General features: G+C 34.6%; 1 protein-coding gene and 2 non-coding genes across 4 annotated transcripts; 2 read left to right on the top strand and 1 right to left on the bottom strand.

The window, feature by feature from the left end:
* The first annotated feature begins 685 nt into the window (after positions 1–685).
* On the top strand, positions 686–847 carry LOC114170863 (U1 spliceosomal RNA). The gene has a single exon (XR_003601224.1). It is a non-coding gene; the product is annotated as a U1 spliceosomal RNA (small nuclear RNA).
* Positions 848–3,123: 2,276 nt separating this feature from the next.
* Positions 3,124–3,284, top strand: LOC114170862 (U1 spliceosomal RNA). The gene has a single exon (XR_003601223.1). It is a non-coding gene; the product is annotated as a U1 spliceosomal RNA (small nuclear RNA).
* A 1,726-nt stretch (positions 3,285–5,010) lies between these two features.
* On the bottom strand, positions 5,011–8,782 carry LOC114168194 (G-type lectin S-receptor-like serine/threonine-protein kinase At1g67520). 2 transcript variants are annotated; one of them, XM_028052932.2, is made up of 9 exons: positions 8,605–8,782; positions 7,309–8,486; positions 7,061–7,168; positions 6,784–6,983; positions 6,489–6,699; positions 6,015–6,252; positions 5,779–5,929; positions 5,374–5,702; positions 5,011–5,282 (listed from the first exon to the last, which is right to left on the bottom strand). In XM_028052932.2, exons 1-9 carry the CDS (start codon positions 8,622–8,624, stop codon positions 5,237–5,239), a joined length of 2,481 nt encoding a protein of 826 aa, XP_027908733.1. In that variant the 5' UTR covers positions 8,625–8,782; the 3' UTR covers positions 5,011–5,236. The 2 variants fall into 2 exon arrangements, with proteins under 2 accessions (XP_027908733.1, XP_027908732.1); XM_028052931.2 differs by having other exon boundaries at positions 7,309–8,498; positions 8,605–8,781.
* Between the last annotated feature and the right edge of the window lie 1,879 nt (positions 8,783–10,661).

Genomic DNA, 10,661 nt, shown 5'->3' with positions numbered 1-10,661 from the left:
ACCAAAGGCTAAAATATTTGAGATTCTTCGGTAAGCATGGCCAATTTAAAGATATAAGGTTAATAACACCAACTTATGTGAGTGTCAGTAGCTTACTTACCTAAAGTTCGGTGTTATTGTCATGGAGTCCATTGTTGAGAATTCTGTAGAGTTTAATACAGAAGATAATATGTTCTGTAAATTGTAAAATTGGCTTGAGAGTGTTTGTATTAGCTGCATGTTTTATTTGATCATACTTTAGACCAAACAAATCATGATAGTTTCACATATTTTGGACTGTTTGATGCAGATTTTATGATAGATGCAGTTTTTGTACGCCAATCCAAAAATCTTACTATACATTTGAATTAGTTTCACAATAAAATAATGTATTTTTTTTCCCAAAATATTTATCTGATTTTATAATCCCACAAATTGACCTTGTCTGCTGATTTGTTTAAAATGAGCAACCTTGTATGGCAGTTCAAGTCGAAATATTTTGGATTAAAAATGATTTTGACATTTTTTGTCCGTCGATATTGTATTCTATTATGTTTTTTCTTAACCAAAAATGCAGTTCTTCTTAACAGAACTTGCAATCGCACAGGTAGGTTAATGTAAACTTATCTTAAGTTCCACATCGATATATCCAGCAAAGTATTAAAGAGTATAAGCTATAAAACAAATACTAATGGCATTGAAGTACATACTTACCTGGATGAGGTTAATGAGCGATCATGAAGGCTTATGTCCTAGAGCAGTGACCTTCATTGCACAAAGAAGGGGTGCTGTTTTAAGGTCTACCCTAGTGGTGGAGCCTGCATCATAATTTGTGGCAGAGGGGGCTTTGCGTTCGCGCAGCCCCTACTATTTAGTTCCAAGTATTTAGGTAGTGGTAACCTATATCTTTTCTGCTTTTGACAACCATGTTTGTTAAAGATATGTTCTTCATTCATCATCTAAAATTGTTTACATGCAACATTCCCTGGTTCTGTCTCGATTTTCTTTGTTCATCACTTGACCTGAACTATCATACTTTGTTAACAAGGTGTGCTAGTTTCTGCATCAACCTCAGGAGCATCACTGGAAGGCTGTCAAACGTATCTTTGATATCTTGTGGGTACTATGAACCAATAGCTGAGTATAGTAGCATTGCTGCAGTTCTTGCTGAAATTACATGGATCAATTCTCTCCATTCTAAACTCTGGATCTCTTCTACTGTTTCAAAGATTTACTTTGATAATCTTGGTGATGTTCTCCTTGTAGACAATCCTGTCATGCATTCCAAAATCCAAACACTTTGAACTTTTGTTCGTGATAAAGTGAAACAATGTCACCTATAATTGATCTCTTATCTCGTTTTCAAAGTGGTAGACTCGCTAACAAAGCCTATCTCTAGATCATCTTTCCTAATATTAGATGTAAACTTAAGACAGTTTATAATCCTACCATAAGTTTAAGAGAGAATGTCAGTAGAATTACATAACTACCTTGAGTCTATTTTGTATGGGGTTTTGTTTTCTCTTGGTTCTCTTTTAGTTTTTCCTTTGCCTATATATTTCTATAGGCACCTCTCTGTGATACAGGATTTTATGAATAATACAATCTTATTTTCTAGTTTCATAAGAGCTAGAGAGGGCTTGTTGGGTCGAATTGAGTCGCTCGAACCCAGTCGAGTCAATTCTAGTAAGCTTGGACCTGATTGAGTTAAATCAATTTTGGCACATTCGATTCGAGTCGGTCTAAGTAAACTAAGTAGGCTTGGACCCAAGTCGACCTGGGTTTAGGTCGAGTTGACATGGAACACTTTAGCACTCACCTGAGTCAGGACGAGCTACGTTCAATCAAGTTGGACTAGGCTCATATGGGTTCAGAACCAGATCAAGTCATGCCCGACTAAGACCAGGTCAAACCGAGTTAGTATCGAATTGGGTCAAGCTGAATTAGTCACATCCGGGTCGAGCAGAGTCTTCCCCCTCCTAAGTCAAGTTGATTTAGCTCGAGCTCATCGAAGTCAAATCAACCCTAGTTGACCTAGACCCATGTCAAGCCAAGTCAGCCCTAACCAAGATCAAGCCAAGTTTACCTAGGTTTAAGTCAAGCCAAGACAGTAGGATCATGTTTAGTTGAGAGGCTAGGTCCATGTCGAATGAAGTTTAATTAGGTCTAGCTTGGCCCAAGTCCAAGTTGGTTTAGGCCCAAGTGGGAATGGTGGAGATCACGTCAGTTCTGGAAGAGTCAAGTTAGGCCAAGACATTGAGTTAGCACTAAATCAAACCTAGTTCAGTTGAGCTGAGTTAGCCTAAACTTCAATCAACCCAAACTATGGAGATCAAAATATGAATTTGAGAACAAGAATTTCAAATTCTGACTTTTCAGGTGAAATTTGAAATTCTTTAATTCTAAGTAATTCAACTACTCTGATGAAGTTCTAGAATTTCTTATCCGAGCAACATATTTCTTATAAAACATTTCAAATTCTTAAAAAAAAAGAATAATTAGCCTCTTAAAATGCTTTATCCAAACACAATTTAATTCCTACAAATCAAATTAATAAAACACAATTTAATTCCTCCAAATCAAATTAATAAAATAATTTAGTGTACATTTTCATTTTACATAATTTGTAAACTCTTTATACAATACAATTTAGTTCATTTCAAATATTTTAGAAGAACTCTAAGTGTTAAGCAAGTTAGTTTACAATATGTTAAGCAAGTCAGTATTAGCTGCATGTTTATTTTGATCATATTTTGGACCAAACAAGTCATTATAACTTCACATATTTTGGACTGTTTGATAAAAAAATTATGATAGATGCGATTTTTGTACGCCAATCCAAACATCCTACTATACATTTGAATTAGTTTCACAATAAAATAATGTCATTTTTTTTTTCCTTACAAATATTTATAATCTCACAAAAAAAATTGAGCTTGTCGGCTGATTTGTTTTAAATAAACAACATTTCTATGGCAGTGTTCAAATTTCCTTAACCAAAAGTACCGTTCGTTCTTCTTCGTAAAAGAAGTTTCAGTCGCACAGGTAGGCTAATGTAAACATAAGTGAAGTCCCACATCGATATATCTGTTAGAGTATTAAAGAGTATGAGCTATAAAAGAAATAGTTATGGCATAGGAGAACATACTTACCTGGATGGGGTCAATGAGCGATCATGAAGGCTCATGGCCTAGAGTAGTGACCTTCATTGCACAAAGAAGGGGTGCTGTTCTAAGGTCTACCCTGGTGGTGGAATCTACATCATAATTTGTGGTAGAGGGGGCTTGCGTCCGCGCAGCCCCTATTATTCAGTTTAAAACATTTGTATAGTTGTGTTCTTGGTTATAGAAGCCTAATCCTGGAGAATAGGGAGGGTAAGCTGGTGGACAGTCCATAATTTTAAACTTAAGTCATCTTCCATGGTCAATAAAGTAGTCAAGGTCTACATTTTGTTATTTCAAAATACAACTCCATAAGCTAACATAAAAACATAACCAAATTTATATTTTTTAGAATCATTGCAGTCAACAAATTCTTAATCAGCCTAGCAAATTACTTCCAAATTATCCGTCTGTTTGTATACGAGGATGAAATTATTTATTTATTGAAGCAATGTCCTTAGTATAAACCTAAACACACAAGATTTTCAACAACTAAAACATATGAAATATTTTACATGCATTTCTGCTCAAGATCATGTTTTGGGCAGACCCAATTCAAGTTTATTACCCTTCAAAGTGGGAGTCACACTTGAAAAATCTTTCGTATACAATATCTCTAAAACTTTGTTAATGTAGGTCACTTGAGATAAACCGAAATCATCTTAAGATCTTTTTCTATTGATCTTAATGTTTATGATAGAACATCTATCCCATATCTCCATCTCAAAGTTCTTTCCTTTTAGACCAAAAAAAAATCTCCTTGTAGTCAATTTATTCTCTCAAAGTGAACCCTTTGGCTACAATATATACATCTCACCATGTTAAAGATGGGTGTTTTAGTTATGGATTCCATTGTAGAGAATTTTTTGGGGTTTAAACTGTGCATTACCTCCAAACTTTTCACCAACATAAATTAGAGAACCCGACGAACTTGTACTTTCCATGATAAATCCCATTGCCAATAACCCTTGCACTTGTCTCTCAATTTCTTCTTTTTGGGCATGTGTATCTCTATGATTTCAAGCAAACAGGTGCGTCATTAACGAGATTCATCTTGTGATCACATTTCCCCTTAGGTGTTAGGTGTGTTTAGACTCAAATAATTGCTGAAATTGTTGTAGAATTGCAGAAAGACCATGTTGTTGTTCTGCTACTAGAGCTTCCTGATCAAATGTCTCTGCAACATTACGCAAAACTGAACCTTGCAATGCAAGTAACATGCAAATTCCTTGTATCATTCGAGCTTCCTTGTCAATTCATGAATTGTTGCATCTGGTTTCTCTCCTTCCAATATCACCTCTTAGCCTTGATGATTCAATCTCATAGTAAGAGTTGCACAATTCCAATAAATTTTGCATAGTGTCCTAAACCAATGCATGGCCAAAATAATTCCAAATTTTTTACTATGTAACACTAAAAAAACGTATTGTAAATGTATGATCATTGAATCTTCAAGTTATCTGCTCACACTTTCAAGTGATTAATAGCTTTTTAACAGAAACAACTATTCCCGAAAAGTCCTCCACAAACAGTGTTTTTAGCCTCCAACAACTTTACCATATCACTAATAAACACCTTTTTCCTTCTTCATTGATCCTTTAAGTTGCAATGTACTGTCACCTTCTATTTCTTGTAAAGCATTGAGGGATATGTGGACGTCTACATCTTTCATCATGGCTATGTTTCTGTCAACTATTGCTTGTTCTTCCTCACAATCAATACCATGCACTATACCCTGCTCTACTTCTGGAGCAGAGAAAATGGCAATTAATTTGCACCAAGCTGCAATACCCTCATTTGTAGTGCATAACACCAAGTGAGTGTTCTCACACACGAAATCGATGCACCAAAATTTAGATAAGATTTTGCATTTTCAGAAGAGTGTTGCTGTTTCTGCGTATGCATCATCATACTTTAAACTGTTATTCTGTTTTAACATGGATATAAGTACTACACAATCATATGGAAACTGTAATCAACAGGAGGGAGTGTTGCACAAGGGACGACACAGTGTGGTTTTTCTGGTACACATTAAAAAGATAAATGTAAAATCAAGTTAAACTAAGCCCTGAAATTAAAACCAGACTCACAAAACTTCAACTTAAGCTTTGGAATTCTGCATGTAAAATGCATGGCCTCGGTCTGCACGTGTCAAGAGAAAAGGAAAAGATCAGTGTACTTTGTTACAGGGTAAGGAAAACTCCATAACATCCCGTACAAGGAAATTATTCACCTTGATTCTATTAAATAGGAATCAGTCGTGTCCATTGTAGAAGCTGTAATTTCTGATGTAGAATCAGTACAAGACCCCTTTGAAGATAAATTATCATGAAGGATCTTTCTGCCGATGTAGAATGCTGGTGTTTGAGGTAAGGAAACTATTGCACTTTTGTTTGTCAACATTGATACAACGTCAGACATGGTTGGTCGATCATCTGCATAATGTTCTACACACAACAGACCAATATGAATGCATCTTTGTACTTCATCAGCATCAATCGACTCCTTTATTGATGGATCCACTAACTCTAAACATGCACCATCTTTCCATAACTCCCATGTCTGTAAATGTTTTACTCAAATTAGACACAGGGAATAATAAGAAAAGAAATAACTCAAAATGACTGATTTTACATACATGTCCTATTAGATTTAATGGGCGATCAACATCATAGCAACCAAGGTTTCTTCTTCCACTAACAATTTCAAGTAACAAAACTCCAAAACTAAAAACATCAGACTTTGTAGAGAAAGCTCCTTCCATCATATATTCCGGAGACATGTAACCACTGCAAGAAAAAATAATTTGTAACAAGATGAAATCATTTTTATATATTCATAGAAAATGGAAGCAAGAGAGTTTATCAAGCTCACTGTGTGCCAACAATTCTGTTGGTATTTGAGGCTGATTCTTGTTGTGTGAATATTCTGGCCATCCCAAAATCTGAAATTTTTGGAATCATATTTTCATCTAAAAGAATGTTGCTAGCTTTCATGTCCCTGTGAATGACTTTGAGTCTTGAGTACTTATGAAGATAAAGTAATCCTTGAGAAATTCCTTCTATTATTTTGAAGCGCTTCTTCCAATCTAGTAATTTCCGTCTTGTACAATCTACGAATTCTCAACATGTATATAGTGATGGGTTAGTATGTGTACCAAACAAAAACCAATTTTTTAGTGTGATTGTTGAGTGCCCTCAACTATTACTGGAAAACGGTAGTTCAGAAAACTAAAATGTTTCCCTATATATGTATTCTAATTAATACATAACAATGAAAACAATTTTTTTTAATGTTTTTCTCCATCAAAAGAACACATAATTTACTGAACTCTTGTATATTCCTCACCGAATAGATAGAAATCCAAACTTTTATTTGGCATATACTCGTAAATTAGAATCCTCTCTTCTTCATGAATGCAACAACCGAGTAGTTGTACAAGATTCATATGCTGAAGTTCACATATCAGTGTCAGTTCATTCTTAAACTCCACAATTCCCTGTCCAGAAGTTTTTGAAAGTCTTTTCACAGCAATCTCTTGTCCTGTTGGAAGAATTCCCTGAAATGCCAGTAAAATAACCAATATTCAGCACTCTAATTGATACAAACTTGTTAATGCATAGCTTCACTAGTTTCAGATCACCTTATAAACAGGTCCAAAGCCTCCTTGTCCTAACTTATTCTCCGTTGAAAATCCATTTGTTGCTGCCATAACTGATGTATAATTAAACACTCTTAGACCATGCCCCTCTTTTAAAACAACTTCAAAATCTTCCGTTGGAGAAGACCGACTACAAGTTGCCAGATGAACCATCTTCATCACTATCCTTTGACTTTTCTTCTCTGTTTAGGTAAGATTAAAATATAGGTAAATTATCAAAAGATTGTGCTTAGTGATGTATTTTGAAGTACGTAACTACCTTGAAACACATATTTTCGCTTCTTTAAGACTAGGCAAATAGTGAATAGGCAAATTGCAAATAGAGCAGTTGCTGCTACTGCACCTGTCCAAATCCACTTTTTTGTCCCTGTGTAGAATGTTTACAATTAATATTATAACTTTTCAACAAACAGCAATGACTGCTTTCTGTTAGAGCACAGACAATCGTACATAAGGTACACAGTAGTATAAACTAAAGAAATCAATCGAACAATTTAGTTGACTTACCCTTATGATGAGACAACGTGTTCACCAGCAAGTAAAAGGGGCCACCAGTACTGTCAAAAGTATAATTTTCCGCTGAAATCCAATGAAAGAATACACATCCAGTTCCATTTGGATATAATTCCTTGAAAGCACTACAGGTACAATTGCTCCAGCAACTGGCCTCACAATCACTGTGAACGTAACTTGTATTTTCCTCAACGCTTAAATTGTTAGTACTGAAGTAACCAATATTTTTCTGAAACACGTCACCGGGATTCCTACACTTGGGTATATCCTGCCATCTTTGGCACCCTCCATCAGTGTTGTTATATCCATAACACAAATCAGCCCTTGCAACATATCCTTCACCATCAGATATCTGCCCAATATCTGATAACGACCACCATCGATCAGGCTCTTCATTTGTAGTTGTGAAAGAGAAGGAGTTTTCGTCCCCGTTAGACACAAGGGTGTACTTCAACCCGCTTTGTGCATCCTCTGAAATGTGCTCAAATCTATTGTTCCTCAGTTTCCCACTTCGCCAGCAAACTTTTCCCCGTCTCCTTATGATCAATTCTTGTTCCACATGTTCCCATTCAAGGGTAAAGGCACCCGGAGGGGCAAGTGTTTTGGTAATCCATGAAACCAGTAACCAACGATGGCCTGTTTTGTGATTAACACCTAACTTCATGGTGGGGATCAAAATGTCAGTGGGGTAATCAAAAGTCTGCCACAAGAGAGTGTTAGTCCCATTGGGGTGAAGTTGTTGAAGCACAAAGTTTCCTGTGTCCAACAAGGTGGCCTTAGTGTTGTTGATAGGTTTTGGTGGAGAATACAGGATTATTGGCTTCACACGTTGAGGTCCTATTTTCAGCACACCATAGTGGTCAAGTGATAGAACTGCAGAATCCTGGTCAACAAGTTGGTTTCTATCACTCATCCAAACTTCAATATCATTTTTTGCAGTCAATACAGCCAAGTAATTGTTATCACCAGGACTAAATGAAGTAAAAGCTAGATAATATGTGCACTTTTCTGAACATAGTGTTGCTGTGTAATTTAGTGTATCACCAGGATTTAAACTGTCATTTGCTGCTTGAATATGAATACGAGTACTCCACCACAACCACAAGTACATGAAAGCAAGCAGATTCTGTAGTTTATGCCTGATAGGATGCTTCAAATATGGAGAGACTAAGCTGCATGATGAGCTGACACGCATTGGATAGCATAAGAAAAAGAAATGTACAGCAACATAAAATAAGTTCTGAAATTAAAACCAGACACGCATTGGATCTGTTAGAAGGATATACTCACAAAACGTGAAGAAGGGTCATTCCAAATCTTTTTACAAGCTTCACCCCTTAACACTCCAACCTTGGCTTTGGAATTCTGCAGCAAAAATGAATGGCCTGTCAGCACCAGTTGAGAAGATAAAAAAGGTATACTTCATTCCAATTATTGAAGTAAGCCGATAAAGTAAGTATGAAAAAGAAAAATAAAGTAGCTTAAGGATTTTATGGTCTTTGAATATTGAAATCATATCTATAATATTGTCACCAGTCCAATAAAGGTTATAGATTTCGATTATTCTAGGCCTATCATCATTAATAGACAACAATTCTTCTAATAACCCTAGTTTATTATCACTTATAGACTACGTTTCCACCAATAATGGTAGTTATTATATATCCTTTTGGAAACTAGTGAAACTCATAACCAGAAACAATGAACAATTATATATATATATATATATATATATATATATATATATATATATAATTGACTACATGGAAGGATAATTACAGTTGTCATGAATGTGTATTCAAAGAACAAAAAGAACTTTACAAAGTCATCTTGCCTAATGATGTGTAGCATCGTTAGAATACGATAAAATCCAACAGCTAGATCATCTCGGGTCGAAAGTCATGACGGGCTAGTTCGAACCAAACATGGAGATGGGCCGACTTAGAACGAAGGTTGAGTTAAACCATCCCGGGCCAAAGGTTGGGCTGTGATATGTCAAAGTTCGATATAGGTCGAAGGTTGAGATGGATTGAAGATAAAGATGGATCGGCCCGAGACCCATGCCAAAGGTTGAGACGGGTCAGGCTAGGTTGAGGGTCAAGAGAAACCGGATTAGGCTAAGGGTCAAGACTAGTTGGTCAGATTTTCGAGATAGGTATTCGCGGATAGAGGCTTAAGACCGGTCAAGTCGGGTCAATGATTAAGACAGTGACCCGGGCCGAAGGTCTAGACAGGCTAGGTTGGATCGAAGGTTGAGAAGGACACACCCAAACCAAAGGTTGAGATAGTCCGGGTTGGACCGAAGGACAAGACAAATTAAGTCAGAATGAATATTGATATGGATCAGGTTGAACACAAGATCAGGTTTGGCCAAGTCAAACCCAAGGTCGATGTAAGCCAACTATTACCATGAGTCAAAATGGGTCGTAGACCGAGAAGGGTCAACTATAGGGACGAATTTACATTATTGCAAAGAAGGGTCCTGGCCCCCCAAATTTTTTTATACATATATAATTTTAAATATAATTTTTAAAAATTTAATATTTGTAATATATTTTATATATTTGATATTTAAATATATATATATATATATATATATATTTATTTATATTAATATATAAGAAAAAAAAATTATTGTCCAAATTTATTTTTCAACTTGACCTTTTAAATATTTTTTAAATAAAAATGATTATTTTCTTAATATTATTTTGTAAGTGATCATTTGTTTAATTTAACCATCTTTTTATTTAATTAATTTTTAAACTTATCACTATAAATGAAAATTAATTATAATAAACTTGTAAAAATTATTTAATTTAATTTTATAATTATAATAATAACAATAATTATAATTTTTTTTATTTTTTTATTATAATAAAAAATAAATACAATGTTTTACTAGTTTATATAAAAGATTTGAGATTACTCTTTTGATTTTTATTTTAGCTTAAAAATATCAAGTTAGTCCTCTAATTTTGTTTAGTTTCAATTTGATTCTGATTTTCGAAAAAAATGATGCAATTTATTTATTTTTTGTTAAATTTGTTAAATTGGATCAAGGTTTTTCCATAAAAGTTGAAGTTATGAATAATGATGGTTTTCTTTGTTGATATAATTGACATAATCCTAGTGTTAATTTTGATGAAAAATTATTGCTTCGCTTCAATAAATTTAACGAAAATAATTAAATTGCATCAAATTTTAAAAAATCGGAACCAATTTGAGACTAAAAAAATTAGAGGATCAATCTGACATTTTTGAACGAAAAAAATGGACAAAAAGAGTAATTCAACCAAAATTTTGACATTCTAAAAATATTCCCTGAAAATCCGCCAGCTGCAATTTTA

This window comes from Vigna unguiculata, chromosome 11 (genome assembly GCF_037176805.1).
Source record: "Vigna unguiculata cultivar grain cowpea cultivar isolate G323 ecotype 2 chromosome 11, ASM3717680v1, whole genome shotgun sequence".
Taxonomy (NCBI): Eukaryota; Viridiplantae; Streptophyta; class Magnoliopsida; order Fabales; family Fabaceae; genus Vigna; species Vigna unguiculata.
Note: the sequence above shows the minus strand (reverse complement) of the source record. Positions and strands in the feature narration are given on the sequence as shown.